Source organism: Mustela nigripes, chromosome 9 (assembly GCF_022355385.1).
Source record: "Mustela nigripes isolate SB6536 chromosome 9, MUSNIG.SB6536, whole genome shotgun sequence".
NCBI lineage: Eukaryota > Metazoa > Chordata > Mammalia > Carnivora > Mustelidae > Mustela > Mustela nigripes.
The window spans coordinates 11,380,337-11,397,173 of NC_081565.1; the positions used below are offsets into that span (position 1 = coordinate 11,380,337).

Consider the following 16,837-nt stretch of genomic DNA (forward strand, 5'->3'; position numbering starts at 1 on the left):
TCCCTTTTCTTGTTTTTAATTCAAGGAGCTTGCCTTATTTATAAGTTTTCTATACTTGGCTTTCAGAACAGCACAGTCTTAGGCCATCCCTTCTCTGACTGTAGTTGTGCCTCTTCTGCTTTCTTCCATTCATTAGTGTACTTACCTACTCCTTTGGTGATCTTGTGGCTTTATATGCTAGCTTGATGCCCAAAAATACCAACTGTATATCCTAATCCAGACCTCTCTTCTAAACTATAGGTTCATATCCAGTTGCCTACTTAAGACATCAGTATCTGGAATTCAGCATGTACAGAGGTGAATTCCTAATCTTAATCCCCCAAACCTGCTCTCCTTTGACCTTTCCTAACTCATCTGCTCAAGCCAAAAACCTTGAAGTTACTCATGCTTTCAGCTCACTCATACTCACACATCCATTTTGCTGGAAAGTCCGGTCCTCTTTCCTTTCAGAAAATATACATAATCTGATCACTAAACCTCCCAGTGGTCTCCTTCCTTCCACTCTTGGCTTCTCTGTTATATATTCCAACATGGCAATCATAGTGACCTTTTAGAAATATGAGTCTGATATTATCACTTCTCTGCTTAAAACCCTTCAAGGGCTCTCTCCATCTCACTCAGAGTGAAAGCCACAGTGTTTAAAGTGACTGGAAAGTCTCCCAGTATTAAGAATTGACAAACTTTGGTCCATGAACCAAATATGGCCCACTGCCTGTTTTTGTATGACCTGCCAGCTAAGAATGGTTTTTATGTTTTAAAATGGTTAAAAAAATTAAAAAATTGATATTTTGGGATATGAACATTATATGAAATCAAGATTTCTGTGCCTCTAAATAAAGTTTTATTGGGATATATCCACTCCCATTTGTTCACATCTTGTCTATGGCTCCATTTGTACAATAAAGGCAGAGTAGAGTAGTTATGACCTCATGGCTTGAAAAGCTATTTAATACCTAGTGCTTTAGAGAAAAAATTTGCTCACCTCTGCCCTTAGTAATCTGGCCCTTCACTATCACCCTTCTGTCTTTGCTGCCCTTTCCTCTCTCTTTCTTTCTTTGTTTCTTTGTTTCTTTCTTTCTTTCTTTCCTTCCTTCCTTCCTTCCTTTTTCTTTTCTTTTTTTAAAAAGATTTTTATTTATTTATTTGAGAGAGAAAGAAAGAGCATGGGCACACAAACCGGCGGGATCGGGGAGGGAGGGTAGCAGAGAGGGGGAAAGAGAAGCAGTCTTTCCGCTGAGCAGGGAGCCTGATGTGGGACTTGATCCCAGCACGCCAGGTTCATGACCCTAGCTGAAGGCATGTGCCCAACTGACCGAGCCACCCAGGTGCCCCCTTGCTATCCTTTTCTTCTTCTCCTCCTCACCCTTCTCTTGCTATCCAGCCACAGTGGCCTCCTTGTTCGTCCACTTCGTAAAGGAATGCTCATTCTGCAGATACCTGCGTGGTTAACTCCCCTACCTCATCAGTTCTTTGCTTGGGTGTCATCTTCTCAGTAAGGGCTGACCATCTGTGTAAAATTGCATTCCTCTCCGAATACTGCCTCAGCTGTACTTTGACTGCCCCTCTTCTCTTTCTTTTCCATACCACTTCACACCTTCTAACATACTGTTTACTTACTTTTGCATTTATGGCTTCATTGTTTTTCCCTCTCTGTTCTTAAACAACAAAGGCGGGGATTTTTGTCTGTCTCGCTCACTGATGCATCATAGTGGCTGGATATTAGAGGTGCTCAGTAAGGACTTGTTGAAATGAATTGAATTATTGGTTCTTTAACCAAATGGGCCATCTAACAGGGTGGTACAGTTTTATCATGTAACTATTCTGTCAAGGACTAGGAAGGACTGGTGTCTGTTTATTTTAGTGAGGAAATACATTTTCCTATGACAATTTCCTTCGATGGGTTACTTGCTAATATCTTTTCCATCTTGCTCAGGGACAGTCAGTATGCATTCAGAAAGTGTTCTGGTTCAACTTTAGCTGGCTCCAACAGCCCATTCTATGTTAGGATTATAGCCATGGGTATATCACTCTTGTTTAACTGTTAATTGATAAAGGGCCTTTTGACCTGATTTGCAGTATTGCAAGGCTTCAAATGATATGGTGGGATTGAACTTTTCCTTCTTCTGGGTGTTTGGGGTAGGGATGAATAGCTAGATTTTTGGAGTAGGTGTATGTGATTTATAGGTTTTTCAGTTTAGCTTTCCCCTGTGTGCCTTAGGAAATTTCCAGAGGAAAATACTGAAATTCTATGTTCTTCTCATGTGAATATTATACATAAACTCAATGACACCATGTAGAGACAGTTTATTTGAATGGTTTTTGGGAAGGAGTATTTATCCTTTGTGTTTATTTATCCCCTGTTTGTATTCCCTGTACTACCAACCATAGTGCCAGGTACACAATAGACAATTAATTAGTGTGTATTTGGTCGTAAATCTCATATAATTTATCTTAAAGTAATATTCTTGGAGTATCAGTGAGGTCTTTTTCTAATTTTATCTTGCCCATCTTTAATATAGTGGACATGTGAATGTTTTATAATGAAGAAGTAGAACCCAGATATTTTATTTATACATAGCCTCTTTGGAGAGGTTACATATATTAGTATTAACAAAAAATAGCCTCTTTGGAGAGGTTACATATATTAGTATTAACAAAAAATAAAGTTTTCTACTCTACTACTATTTTGAGAGTAGTAAGTAATTTCCTGGATTCTTTATATCATAGTGTTTGCAAGACATTACTTGGAATTTCTTAAGAAAGTAAGTGTATTGTAATAATTATTTGCCTTAATATTTAGTGTTTTCTCTTAATTGCTTTTCAGAAAAATGCCTAAATATTTGACTTAGTTTTATAGTATAAATATAGAGAGCATAGTCATTCTTCAGTTTTGAGGTTTGCTTGTAGGAAAAGGGTCTAATATTCATACCTATAAAAACCTAGCTTTGTGGGCTGGTAGTCTCACCTTTAAAGGTCAGTTAAAACAAAGATACCACCACTAAGAGGATGACCCATGGAAGAAAATGTTGATAAGTTGGACTTCATACAATTAAAAACTTCTGCTCAATGAAACTGTAAAGGTGATGAAAAGAGAAGTCACAGGGAGAAAATCTTTGCAAAACACATATCTGACAAAGGATTGCTACCAGAATATATAAGAAGTCTTAAAACTAAACACCAAGAAAACAGACAACCCCATCAAAAAATGGGTAGAAGATCTGGACACCTCACCAAAGATGATGTACAGATGACAAAAGAGTATATGTAAAGATACACAACATCATGTTATCATGGGATTCCAAATTAAGCAAAAGTAAGATACTACTACATAGCTATTAGAATGGCTCCAATCCAAAATCTTGACAACACCGTATACTGATGAGGATGTGGTACAGCAGGGACCTCATTTATTGCTGATGGGAATGTAAAATGGTACAGCCATGCTGGATGAAGGAGTCTGGAAGTTTCTTTCCTTCTTCTGTCCTTCCTTCCTTCCAGATTTTGTTTATTTATTTGAGAAAGAGTTAGAAGGGACAAGCATGAGTAGGGGAGGGTCAGAGAGGGAGAAGCAGACTGCCTATTGAGCAGGGATCCCAACTAGGGGTCTGATCCCAGGACCCCAAGACCACAACCTGAGCTGAAGGCAAACACCCAACTTACTGAGCCACGCAGGCGCTCCTGGAAGTTTCTTACAACGCTAAATTAAACGTTGTCTTACCGCATGATCCCATTATTGTGTTCCTTGGTATTTACCCAAATAGCTTGAAAACTTATATCCACACAAAATCCTGCACATGAATATTTTTGGCAGTTTTATTCATAATTACTAAAACTAGAAAGCAACCAAGATGTCTTAAAGTGGGTGAATGAATAAACTGGTACATCCAGACATTGGAATACTATTCAGCAATAAAAAGAATGGTCATGGAGTAATCTTAAATGCGTATTGCTAAATGAAAAAGGCCAATCTGAAAAGACTTTATACTGTATGGTTTTAACTATATGATATTTGGAAGAGGGAGGGTTGAGTAGGTGGAGCATGGGATTTTTAGGGCAGTGAAGCTGTCCTATATAATTCTGTAATGGTGGATATGTGTCATTATACATTTGTCAAAACTCACAGAATGTACAACACAGAACCCTAATGTAAACTGTGGACTTTAGTTAATAATTGGTTGTTCATCAGTTGTAACAATGTACCACACTGATGTAAGATGTTAATAGTAGGGAAAACCCTGTAGTAGGGAGAAAGGGGTATACAGGATTTTCTCTACTTTCCACTCAGTTGTTTCTGTAAACATAAAACTGATAAAAAGAAGTCATTAATTGAAAAAGCAGTGCTTGATTGAAAAAGTGCTACACATTCACATATGTGCCTACATTCTACCTGTTGCATAAAGCTACTCTTATTTATTAATAAGTAGAGTACATCTAATATTTTCCTAGGCTCTGATTTTTTAAAGATTTTTAAAAAAAATTTATTTGACAGAGATCACAAGTAGGCAGAGAGGCAGGCAGAGAGAGAGAGGAGGAAGCAGGCTCCCCTCTGAGCAGAGAGCCCGATGTGGGGCTCGATCCCAGGACCCTGGGATTATGACTTGAGCTGAAGGCAGAGGCTTTAACCCATGGAGCCACCCAGGCGCCCCTAGGCTCTGTTTTTAAAGGTGAACATATTGTTTGCTATTTCAGGTTTTTCCCCCCCCTTCTGAAGTCATTTATTGAGTGTATACTTTTTGTCAGAAACTTTCAGGTATTTTGCATTTAGTTTGAAGTAGATACTATTTACCCCATTGCCCAGATGAAAAAGCTGTGACTCAGAGAAATGAAGTGGCAAGGCTGGTGCTTGAATCTAGGCCTGTTTGGCTCTAAAACCACAATTTTGGCTTTACTGCCTACTTCTGTCTTATGTTTTTAATAAGGTTGTATTACCTCTTTATGCTCTAGTTTACTTATGTGTTGAATGGAGGTAGGAATTGAAATTGTGAGGATTAAATGAGTTAATGTACGAAAAGCTTTTAGAACAGTGCCTGGTACAGAATATGAGTTACATAAATACTAGCTATTAATTAGTAGTGGAACATTTCCTTATATCATAGATAAAAGAAACTGAGAACCGAAGAAATTAAATGATTCTCTGAGTCTTAAACTTTCTAAAGTCACATAGCTATTAAATGGCAAAGTTGAGTTTTTTTTTTTAATTTCAAGGCCAGAATTTTATCTACTGTTAATGGGTTTTACTGTTTTTGTTGTTGTTGTTTTTTAAGATAAACTCTAAAAATGTGTTGCAGTTTCTATCTGCTTACAGTACACCAAATATAATTAAAAAAATTTTTTTTTGTCACTCAGGTTGATATAGTAGGGGAAAAGCATTGGGCTGTAACTTAGGTTCTGGATCAAGAGGCCTGAGTCCCTGGGTTAGTTGTGTGACTTTAATATCTCTTTAGCTCATTTGTAAATCGAAGGGTGGATGAAGTTGGGCCAGATGATTTTCAAGTTGCTTTTATAGCACAAATAATGTGATCTTGAGATACACTGCTTTTATCATGGATTATTGCACTATACTATAATACTCTGAAGTTCCCAAAGCTGCTTGATTTATGTGTAGAGTGGTTCTCTCTGTGCTAAATGACTGAAGAATGCTGTATTTTGGTATTGGCGATCCACAGTTTCTCCACTACATCCACTTTTTCTTAGCTTCTTCCCTTTTTTTCTTTTTCCTTTCATTTCTTTTTAAAATTTTATTTATTTTATTTGAGGAGCAGGGACAGGGAGAGAGAAGCAGACTCCCCACCAAGCAAGGAGCATGACATGGGGCTGGATCCCAGGATCCTGGGATCGTAACCTGAGCCAAAGGCAGTTAACTGATTGGGCTACCCAGGCACCCCTCTTTCCTGCCTTCAATTTACTTTGTTAATACAGCTGAATTTTTGGCTTTACCTTTTTACAGAGTGAAGCACATGAACTTTGCTGCCAGTTCTCAAATGAACACATAGCAGTCTTTTTTGGCTGCTGTATTCACAGCTAATATTGAATGGCTGAATCCCCTAGAATGGTGAAGTGGGGTTGGGAATGGGAAATGCTGAAGACTTCTTTGTGTAGTACGATCTTTATACAAAAGGATCTTTGAGATGTGTCTTACCATGGGATCATGTTTTAGATTGTTTGACTTTGTTGTATGAAAAGACCCTGTGAATTGCAGCATGTCTGTGTTCCCACCCTACCTTCGTGTGATATGTATAATAAAGTAAGTCTGATTGATTAATTTAATTCCATGTTTTTTTTTTTTTTTAATCAAGTTTTGCCAGCTTATTTCAGGTGGATTTTGTAGAGTCAGGGAAGTTGATGACCAGATAGGAATAGTTTTGCATGTAGGTCACAGCTGAGTATCATTTGTGGGTCTCTTTTTTCATTGCAGTATTGGGGAGCCTTAAATGTAACTTTCTTGGTTTCAAAAACTCAAAAAGGACTTAAACAACTTTTTTTAGATTTATTTATTTGAGAGAGCGAGCATGTGAGCAGGGAGGGCGAGGGGCACAGGGAGAGAGTCTTAGTGGCTCTCTATTTTCCAACTGTGAGATCATGACCTTGGTGGACACCAAGACCCAGATGCTTAACTGACTGTGCCACCCAGGCGCCCCAAGGATTTTTTTCTTTAAGAGAGCAGCTGATAGTATTAGGAAACTTACAGACAGAAGTATAGGGGGTTTCCTTATTTAAAGGAAATTTAAAGGAAAGATATTGAGATGAAGAGGAAGCTACTTTTTTTTTTTTTTTTAAAGATTTTATTTATTTATTTGATAGACAGTGAGAGAGAGTATGAAAGGGAAGAAGGTCAGAGGGAGAAGCCCACTCCCTGCAGCTCTAGTAGCCTGATGTAAGACTCGATCCCGGGACTCCAGGATCATGACCTCAGCTGACGGCAGTTGCTTAACCACCCAGGCGCCTGAGGAAGCTATTTTTTTTTTTGTGAGTTTATACATACTGTGGTGTGTAAATAACTTCTGATAGCCACACAGCTAAGCATGTATTCTCATTGGATGGTTGCTGTCTACTTTTGTTTGTTTTTTTAACATCTTGGCTTATAATTTTATAAGGATTTCATCAGTGCTCAGAAGAGTTTCCTTTTATCCTACCTGGAATAAAACTTCATAAAGATGGAATAAAGGAGTAATAGAATAGTGATAGACCTCTGAGCTGATATACACAGTGGGGTTTTGGTGAGAGTCATCCATGGGTAATGAAGTCAGGATCTAGTGAAGATTCAGGAGTTTGTGATAACAGCACTTACAGGTTGAAGTCAGGAGGCAGGGTTTCTCAGGAGTTAGGGGAACAGAGCCAAAAAAGCATTCTAAATTTTAGGCCTAAAAATGATTAAGGAAGAAACATTGTGCCAGCATATGCTGGCAATTTCAAGTGGAAAAGCTTCATGGTCTCAGTCAATGGTGGTGTATTTTCAGGTATATTATCTGCTCTTTGGATAGGTCTGGATAATGCCAGTTTCTAATAGAAAATCTTATGGTTAACTGCAGTGTTGTTACCATGGATAGTAGTATTACTTTTTCAGGTAATACTTCTTTGCTGAATCTGTGCCTATTTATTTATTTCATTGAATGCAAGTCAGCCAGCTGCCACATTTTGACAACCAGGAGTGTTACTTTTTTGGCCATATCACTTAGGCTCTTGGCCTCAGGCCTTCAAAAGATACTGTAGCTTATTTTGTTTGAAATGAGGTCATTTTCCTCTATAAAGATTATTTCTTTTTTAATTTTTTAACTTTTAAAATTTATTTGACAGATAGCAAGAGAGGGTTGGGGGGAGAGGGAGAGGGTTTGGGAGATGGAGAAGCAGGCTTCCCGCCAAGCTCCATCCCAGGGTCCTGGGATCATAACCTGAGCCAAAGGCAAGTGACTCAGCCACTCAGGTGCTCCAAGATTATTTCTTTTTAGTCAATAACATGTTTATGGGCTCCACACTCAGATATGAAGCTAATTGTAAATAATCATTTTTGAAAAGTTGTTTTTCTTTTTCTCTTGCAGGTGTATTCTAGAGAATAAGTCTTCAAACATCTTTGCCATATTGACTCTGAGTTGCCAGGGGACTCAGGCTTATGAGGAGGTACTGTTACACAAAACAGTGTCTAGTGAAGACGACAAGAAAGTGGGGAAAGGATTGGAAAAAGAAGCTAAAACGCTATAGAAAATCATGGTAGGTATTATTTGTGTTTCCTTCATTTATTTATAAAAGATTCCAGTAGTTTAAAATTGAAAATTTAATAGTGAAGGCAAGTGAAAGACAATGGTGTTAATTTTTGGCTCTAGTGTATCAGATAAAGATGGCACTCTACTATTTAAGCAAAGCCAATGAGTTCAGATTTATTATGAGCCCTTTAAACCACAAGATGAAGCCCCATGAGCCCTTAGGCCATAAATTATTAAATACAAAGGAAGGAAGGCTCATAAATAATATTTTCTAATAAAACTGACATTAGCAAACTGATACAAGGATGGCTTAGGTGACCTTGAACTTGAAATTGTATAATTTTTCTCTAGTCTTCTACCTGTAGTTCAGTTTTTTCCCATGGACATAAAAAATCTGAAATTAATGCCTTAATGAGTGATACGGATGGTACAGAATTTTATGAAATGTTCGAGTATTGAACTCAAAAGTTACCTTTTCCACATGCTTTTAAAATAACAGGGTTAAGTGTTTAGTATTGGGGGGCATTGAACTTAACCTCAAGTAAATCTTGCTTTTTTGTGGAAAGTTCATACTCAAATTAGATGAGATGTTAGATGAGATCATAATCTCTGGTGCCTAGTGTTTCAGCTGGTAAAATGTGTTGATTTTTTTTTCTTCTAGTATTTTGGTTCTGGAGGATGTTGTGTGAATTTTTTCCCTAAGTATAAGTGTGAAAAGACTTAAAAAAGATGTTATAAGTGGGAGAAAAAGCACAAAAATATTAATCATCAGTATGTTTGAAATATGTTGTTTAGCAAGTCTGATGGTATTTCTTTAAGTGTTGATTTTTTAAAAAATTTGTTCTAAGGATTATAATTTAGTTGACTTGCTCTTAGAGAAGAAATTCCCCAAATATTTTAATTCTGGATGGTGGGGAGAAATGTTAGTTAACTTGGGATTTTCTCTGTCATTTCGTTTTAGGTGAGGTTTAAGAAAGGATACTGTGACTTCCATTTCTTCAAATTTATTTATTATAGTCTTGATTTTCTTACAGTTTAATTGCTTTTTACTGTCATTTGTTATAGTTGATAAAAATTCCTTTCCTAGTTTATTCATTTTAAATTTAGTTTAGATTTCCTGGTGTTTACATAATTTTGTGTTTTTAAAATTTAATTGGTTGGTAGGTGTTTTCCAGTTTTTCCTATTGCTTTACACCTTAGACTTAGGGCTGAATGACAACTTTCTGTTTCTGCATATTATTTCTAATTTAATTTTTTAAATCTTTAAGGGGCGCCTGGGTGGCTCAGTGGGTTAAGCCTCTGCCTTTGGCTAAGGTCATGATCTCAGGGTCCTGGAATTGAACCCCGCATCTGTCCTCTGCTCAGTGGGGAGCCTGCTTCCCCCCTCTCTCTGCCTGCCTCTATGCCTACTTGTGATCTCTCTGTCAAATAAATAAATAAAATCTTAAAAAAAAAAAATCTTTAAGTCCATTTGGAACTTGTTGGGGTAAATAAGACCGCCCTCCCATTTTTTTGGTCTTTTTTTTTTTTTTTTTGTAGTACTGCTTATTCTTCCTTTGACCATTGTTTCATGGTGCTTATCCTGTCACAAACAGTAGAGTCTTGGATTTAATATTCTTGGATTTAACATTGGCAGCGTGTTATTTGTGAGAGAAACACCAAAGCTTTGTGGTATGTCACAGTATGTCATTTTGTTAAGGGAAGGCCAGTGTGCAGGGCTGAGTAATTTAGCTAACTAAATAAATTAGTAACTCACCATAAAACTAAATGACAGAGACGATCCCAAGTTAACAGTTTTTTTCTCCACCATTCAGAACTAAAAAATTAGTAAATTTCTTCTTCTCTAAAGAGAAGTCAAATAATTTAATAATTTTTCTCTAGAACAACCTTGCATCTCCAATTTGTTATATGGCTTTTTTGTTTTCTTGTTACTTATTTTGGGATATGTGAGTAATTTCAAGAAGTGATTAAAAAGTTGGTTTCTTTGCGGCAAAAGATTCCAGTTAGAAAACTGGTTGGACTGTGAGCAAGGCAGAAATCTAGACAGAAATGGGTTGTATCTAGAAAAAAAGGAAAGCTCTGTGATTGATTTGAGTCCTTATAATAATTGAAGGTTTCAAAGGTTTACTTACCTTTTTAGCTATAGTGTGCTTCATTTTATAGGGGACGGTAATACTGTAGTATTAATTAACTAGTGTTCAAACTAGTGTGATTTTTAAACATTAATATTCAAATAAAACAAGAGGCAGGACTGATAAGGACTTGAGAATATTTTAGTTTGTGGTAGACTTTAGAATAAAATATTTACCATCTACTGGCATATTAGTTCATTTAAGTAAAGACACTGTAGCCATCCTTTAAGTGGAATACTTTGGGCTTTATGGAAACTCACCAACTTATCCCCGTTCAGTTTGCGGTGTACTGGTACAAGTGTCCTCATGGTATTTGTAAATTTGGAAATATTCAAAAGTTTCTGGAAGTGTGACTCATGAGTGTGAAGGATCTGCTCTATTAAATTTTCATGAAATTCATTCTATTTCTAGGTTTTAATCTGCTCCACTGATTTCTGGGCCAGCGTGTCATTTTAATTACTGCTTTTTTTTTTTTTTTAAAGATTTATTTATTTATTTGACAGAGAGAAATCACAAGTAGATGGAGAGGCAGGCAGAGAGAGAGAGAGGGAAGCAGGCTCTCTGCTGAGCAGAGAGCCCGATCCAGGACTCTGAGATCATGACCTGAGCCGAAGGCAGCGGCTTAACCCACTGAGCCACCCAGGCGCCCTTAATTACTGCTTTTTAAATTTTTGGTATTTTGTTTTAGTATAATGGTACCACTCATCCATCTTTGTAGAATATTTCTTGATATTTTCATTGATTTTTTTTTTCTCCAAATGAGCTTTAAAATGATTTTTGTTGAATATTAAGTAAAGCTATCTTGAGAGGATTTGATTGAGAACGTAATACATTCATAAATTACTTTGGGGAGTTGATTCTTTTGTAGTATGTATTTTCCCCATTTTGGAGTTTGGGATGTTTTCTGCTAATCTGTTTTAAAAATTAAGGCCTTGCACCAAGGGTGTGAATGCCAAATAGTAAATAGAGTTCTGATGTTACCCACAGTTTTTCTATAGTGTTGACACATATCTTTGTATTTTATATTATTACTGTATTATGAAATCTCAATTTTTCAAGTTGCATAATTCTTTAGCAGTTTGGAAAGGAGTGACTGGCTATCACAAGTCACCATCATGGTTCCTAGATACTTTGTCAAAGCTAGGAAGTATCTTTTTCTTGAAGACGATGTGTGATACAGATGACCTTTTTCAAAGATCGTCTGTATGTATTGGTATTCAAAATACTAGATTCAGCTAAAAGGTAGCATGTACATGATGCGGAAAGTGACCTGGGTGAATCTTAGCAAAATAAGAATGAAAAATCGCTAATTTTCTAATGTGGAGTTCAGTAGAATGATGATTTATTTTCTATTCTGTGCAATTTTTTGTTGTCTCAACATTAATTGTTTCTGCAGTGGTTTGACAATGCTATGACTTGACTGAAATACATATATGTATTTTAATATATTTGTATATCATACTTTTCAGGTAACATTACTTTTATTGAAGTAATTGTTTTCTTTCTTTTGACAGAGATCTATTAGATCTTTTGCCAATGATGATCGCCATGTTATGGTGAAACATTCAACAATCTATCCATCTCCAGAGGAACTTGAAGCTGTTCAGAATATGGTGTCTACTGTTGAATGTGCTCTTAAACATGTGTCAGATTGGCTCGATGAAACAAATAAAGGCACAAAAACAGAGGGTGAGACAGAAGTGAAGAAGGATGAGGCCGTAGACACCTATTCCAAGTGAGTGTGGCCTAACCTTTGTGGAGCTGTACTGCAGTGCTCAGAAAAGCTGAGTCCTCTCCCACTGGGTTTCGTTTGGTATATGGTGTTCTTTAGGTTTTCTCATTTATACGACTGTAAACAAGGAAGTAAATGTTTGTGGAATTTTTCCAAGTTACATTTGAAAGGAAGTCAAGAAAGAAACAATGATTAGACCAGGAAAAGAAGATGGACTTGTTCAGGATGCCTTTTGAGAGTGCACCAAGCCCTTTGAAGTTGTCATTTTGGAGATTATGAAATGTCACTTTTTTCATGTGTTGGTTCAGCCTTCTGAATTCAGAAATAGGTCTTTGGGGAAATCATAAAATGTCATTTTTTTTTTTTTAGGTATTTAAAAATCTTGGTGGAGAGGAAAATGTGTTCTAAATGTGTTTTTGACCATACCTACCTTGTTGAGTCCCAGGATTCAACACAGTGTGTGGCATGTAGTAAATGCTCACTGGATATTTGTGGAATGAATGAAGGACTAACAGGAGCCAGAACCTTCAGCAGTTAGGGCAGAGTATTCTCAGTGCTATAACAACAGTAAGAGATGAGTGAGATGAAGCTTCATGATAACTGAAGTTAGATCAAGAAACTCTGTATGACGTAGTAAGCTTACTGTTTTGAGCAGTGACACTATAATTGGAATAAATATGATTTACTTAGAAAGAAGAAGCTTATTTAATTGTACTGTATTTATAGGATTAAGAACATTACTTTGGCTATATCAAAGATACAGGTTATAGAATTTTTTTTTTCAGCTTACAATTTAAATTGTGATAAATAAAGAATAGTGGGGAAGTTTTGATAAATCGATTTTCTTCTGTGAAATATAGTGTAACTTTTTCATCTTTACATGCAAGATAATCAGTATCAGTTTTCAGCTGAAGAACATAATTCCTTGAATTTGTTAGCTGTTTACAGGTAATATCTACATTGTGTATAGTACTAGCCTTGTCAGCTTGGAGGTTCTTGGCAGTAATTCAGTTTTTCTTGAATGTGATGGCTTTAAAATAGATACTGTCAAATTTTGAGGTTTATGTTAATTAGTAGTATCCAGTAATCTAGCTCTATATATCTCAGTCCCTGTGCAAATTAAATAGTTTTGCACTTCATATTTAAATTTGTACTATGGAATGTGTTTATGCCCTTTCAAAAACTTCTTAAAAATTTTTGATAAAATGTGTATAACATAAAATTTACCATTTTTTAAAAATTTATTTTTTATTTATTTTCAGCATAACAGTATTCATTATTTTTGCACCACACCCAGTGCTCCATGCAATCCGTGCCCTCTATAATACCCACCACCTGGTACCCCGACCTCCCACCCAAAATTTACCTTTTTTTTTTTTTTTAAAGATTTTATTTATTTGACGGAGAGAGAGGAATCACAAGTAGGCAGAGAGGCAGGCAGAGAGAGAGGGGAGGAAGCAGGCTTCCCACGGAGCAGAGAGCCCAACGCGGGGCTCGTTCCCAGGACCCTGGGATCATGACTTGAGCCGAAGGCAGAGGCTTTAACCCACTGAGCCACCCAGGTGCCCCCCAAATTTACCATTTTTAAGTGGAGTTTCATTTACTGTTGGAATTTAGACTCTCTCAGTACTATTTCTGTTGTTTGTTTTTTCAAGGCTGCGCAGACTTTTGAAAAGTGCTCCAGCAGACTTTTGCTTAACTGGATCAGGTCACTGTATTTTGAAGATTTTTAAAAAATAATGTGCTCCACACTTTCATTTGGACTTGTAAATATAGCTCTGTGTGTGGGTGCTCTAGACTGTCTTTGTGAACATTTCTAGGTTGAACACTTGTCTTGATTCCTCCCATGTGTCAGAACTCAAGGAGGGCACAATGTTTGGGTCCTTATTTTGTGTAAAACAGAGGCAGGCACATCTGAGAACAGAGCTCTTTTCTAGTAATAGACACGGGTTGAGCTCCTGATGTATGCTAAGTACTACAGAAGGCACCAAGAGGGACGCCTGGGTGGCTCAGTGGGTTAAGCCGCTGCCTTCGGCTCAGGTCATGGTCTCAGGGTCCTGGGATCGAGTCCCACATCGGGCTCTCTGCTCAGCAGGGGGCCTGCTTCCCTTCCTCTCTCTCTGCCTGCCTCTCTGCCTGCCTACTTGTGATTTCTCTCTGTCAAATAAATAAATAAAATCTTTAAAAAAAAAAAAAAAAAAAAAAAAAAAAAAAAAAAAAAAAAAAAAAAAAAAAAGAAGGCACCAAGATGGGTGAGGGCTATGTTCTATTTATTAAGCACCTTCTGCTGCCAGGCACTGTTAGGCAGCTTTTACCTGTGTTCTCTTTATTTTACCTTTTTACAAGCTGACTCAGAGAAACCTTCCACTATTTATATTATTAGGAATATTAGGGTTCTGTTCTTAATTTTAAGTAATTCCCTATATTTGGGTGTTTGCTTTATGGTATCTCCTGTATTTAAATTAATTATTTAAATTCAGGGCTGAAGTAGGAGTTCCTTTCTCAGTTCTGTCATGCTGTCATCTGCGTAGGATCAAGTATATCTGAATTATGACATAGAATTTAATAAGCAAGTAGTAATGGATAGTTAATAATAGCTAAACACTTACTGAGTGCCAGTTACTCTAGCAAACTGTTTTTCACATTACGTTACAACAAACCTGCTGGTATGGGTTATTATCATTCCCCTCCTTTGCCCCCATCTTACCTATGAAATTTCTGTTGCTTCAAATTTGCATATGAAAAGAGTGACTTGGAATCATTAACAAACTTTAACTTGCTTGAGGTCAGTGAATGAGTATGTGTGGTGGGCCAGGATTCATTTTCATCTGTTGGGACTCCAAATCCGATTTTCTTAGCACATTCGCCTCAAATTCCTGTGACTAAAATGTGAAAGTGTAGAGCAGGGAGAGTTTATATGCTGGTTCTGGGGATCAGAAAAAACTTTATGAAGGAAGTGGCATTTGCAGTAGGCTCAGAGTCCGGGAAGGCTTTTGGCAGGCAGTTAAAAGTGGAAGAAAACATAAATCTCAGCAAAGTTCTAGGTGTGAGAAAGCTTATGGACCATTTAGGGATTAATAGCATTGTTTATTGCGCTGTTAATGTATGCCAGCATCTGCACTAAAGTTCATTACTTACATGATGTTCTTAAGGACTACTCTGTAAAAAAGGCATTTTTTTCTTTTTCTTTCTTTCTTTTTTTTTTTTCCCCACAAATGAGAAGGTAAGCTCAAAAGAGTCAGGTAATTTGTAATTTATCCAATGTCACAGTACTGAGTGGCAGTGCCAGAATTTGAATGACAAAGTCATGTTGTCTTCTCAGTTGGCTCCCAGTGTGCTAAGTGCCTGAGTGTTCAGTGGGACACTAAGAAAGTACAGGCAGAGTGTCGTCTTTGGACTGCTTTTGGAAGGTTACTCTGGTAATGGTCGTATACAGTGGATCAGAATGGCAGAAGTTACTCATTAAAGCCAGTGAAGCTATGGTTATTGAGCGTAGTCTAGGTAAGACGTAGTAAGAGCCTGAACAGAAACTAGTTTGAAGGCATTTGTTCGAGGGTGATCCTGGAGGGAAAATTTATCAACTGTTACTAGATTTGGGAGAATGAGGAGAGGACAGGGATACAGGAGAAGAATCAAAGGCGATGGAATCTCTTCTTAATATCAAATAATTTCCTGTTTGGATCACTTGCTTTAAAACCCCTTTTCTTTCTATACTTATTTATTTCTTTCTATACTTAAATCACCCTTTATAGTTTTTCATTGATTTAATATTAATTGAATCTCTAAGGAATGCCAGCCACTTAGCCAGTGTCTGGATTATTTATAATTTCTTGTCTTATTTCTACTGCCACAATATTTCTCTCCCTTATCCTTTCTCTAGTTCATTCTCCACTCTGCTGATTCTTTGCCCCAGCTACAATGACCTTTTTTCTCTCTAACCTTATCAAAGTCTGAAGTCAGACCTCTCTAATTTTGACCTCTCTTTCTCCTGAACTTGGAAAGCAACCCTAATAATGTAAAGAGCCTGAGCATTGTGATCACACCAACTCGAGTTTGAATTCAGGCTGTGTTTGACTCTCTATGTGAACTTGAACAATTAATTAGCCTTTCTGAGATTGACATTACTTGTCTTTTAAATGCAAGCTTGTTGTGAGATTTATTTTTTATTTTTATTTTTTTAAAGGTTTATTTTTGAGAGAGAGAGCATGTGTGCATATACAGGCATGGGGTGGGAGTGGGGGAGGGGAGAGAGGCAGAGGGAGAAGCAGACACCCCGTTGAGCAGGGAACCGTATGTTGGACTCCATCCCTGAACCCCAGGATCGTGACCTGAGCTGAAGGCAGATGCTTAACTGACTGAGCCACCGAGGGTGCCCTTGCTGTAAGGTTTAATGAGAGTCGGTGGCATGCAGTTTGTTCTCAGATGTTACTTTCTTTTCCCCTTTTAAAAAGCAGGTTACTTTTTATACTTTGCTACAGGGTGAGCCTCGGGAACAGGAGAGATGGGATCTTTAGTATACTTTCTGTACTCAGACATTTGCTTACTGGCTGCATGACTGCTAAGATCAGTTACATTTCAGTTAAGATTTCCCTGGTGATGAGGGAAATGAACCTATAAGAAATTTTTAGTATTAAAATTAAGGGTAGATGTTAACATTATTTTTATGTACCATTCCTTACTTGATGTTCTTTGTTCTTTTAGCCACAGCTGGATTTAGAATGCATATACTTGGCAGGTTATCTTTGGTCTCTTCCTTCTTTCTTCAGCTCTCTAGT

The 16,837-nt window shown here is 37.2% G+C and overlaps 1 protein-coding gene across 3 annotated transcripts in view; it reads left to right on the forward strand.

Moving 5' to 3' along the window:
- The window catches only part of STRBP (spermatid perinuclear RNA binding protein), a 146,157-nt gene that overhangs the window by 64,260 nt on the left and 65,060 nt on the right, over nt 1–16,837 (forward strand). For all 3 annotated transcript variants that reach the window (XM_059410851.1, XM_059410849.1, XM_059410850.1), the window contains exons 2-3: nt 8,037–8,205; nt 11,845–12,065. In XM_059410851.1, coding sequence (XP_059266834.1) covers nt 8,203–8,205; nt 11,845–12,065 — 224 coding nt within the window. In that variant the 5' untranslated portion in view covers nt 8,037–8,202. The remainder of the gene's footprint in view (nt 1–8,036; nt 8,206–11,844; nt 12,066–16,837) is intronic.